We start from the raw sequence: 399 nt of genomic DNA, 5'->3' as shown, positions 1-399 counted from the left end.
ACGGAATCATCAACGAAATATCAAAGACCCAATCAACTTAATTAATCAAAGAAAAACCCTTAATATTCCTCGAATCGAAATCACCGCTGTATAATCACAATACACATCAGATCTAATCACAAACGCATATGACACACGTAACCAACCCGCGTGAGATATAAGCCGATAAGACCCACATTCATTGTATGTGAACCTGCTTAAGGGATTGGGGCGGAGATAGAGTAAAACCCAATTTGTATTCTGGGTCTTCATATAAGGACACAGCAAGAGGCGAAGTTCCATTCTGCCGTTTATCCCCCGAGGTGTTAGTTACTTCGCTGTTGTGTTTGAGGAGAAATAAGAACTGAATTATGGCCCGCGTCGCAGTTGCCCTTATTTTGGCCGGTGAGGTTCCCGGTG

At 43.1% G+C, this 399-nt stretch overlaps 1 protein-coding gene across 1 annotated transcript in view; it reads left to right on the top strand.

Moving 5' to 3' along the window:
• Positions 1-227: 227 nt before the first annotated feature.
• LOC119586049 overlaps positions 228-399 on the top strand; it is a 2245-nt gene continuing 2073 nt past the window's right edge. The window contains exon 1 of the mRNA XM_037934753.1: positions 228-384. Within this exon, the coding sequence (XP_037790681.1) occupies positions 351-384 (34 nt within the window). The 5' untranslated portion in view covers positions 228-350. The remainder of the gene's footprint in view (positions 385-399) is intronic.

Source organism: Penaeus monodon, chromosome 20 (genome assembly GCF_015228065.2).
Source record: "Penaeus monodon isolate SGIC_2016 chromosome 20, NSTDA_Pmon_1, whole genome shotgun sequence".
NCBI lineage: Eukaryota > Metazoa > Arthropoda > Malacostraca > Decapoda > Penaeidae > Penaeus > Penaeus monodon.
The sequence above is the reverse complement of the archived record's forward strand: the minus strand, read 5'-3'. Positions and strand labels throughout refer to the sequence as shown.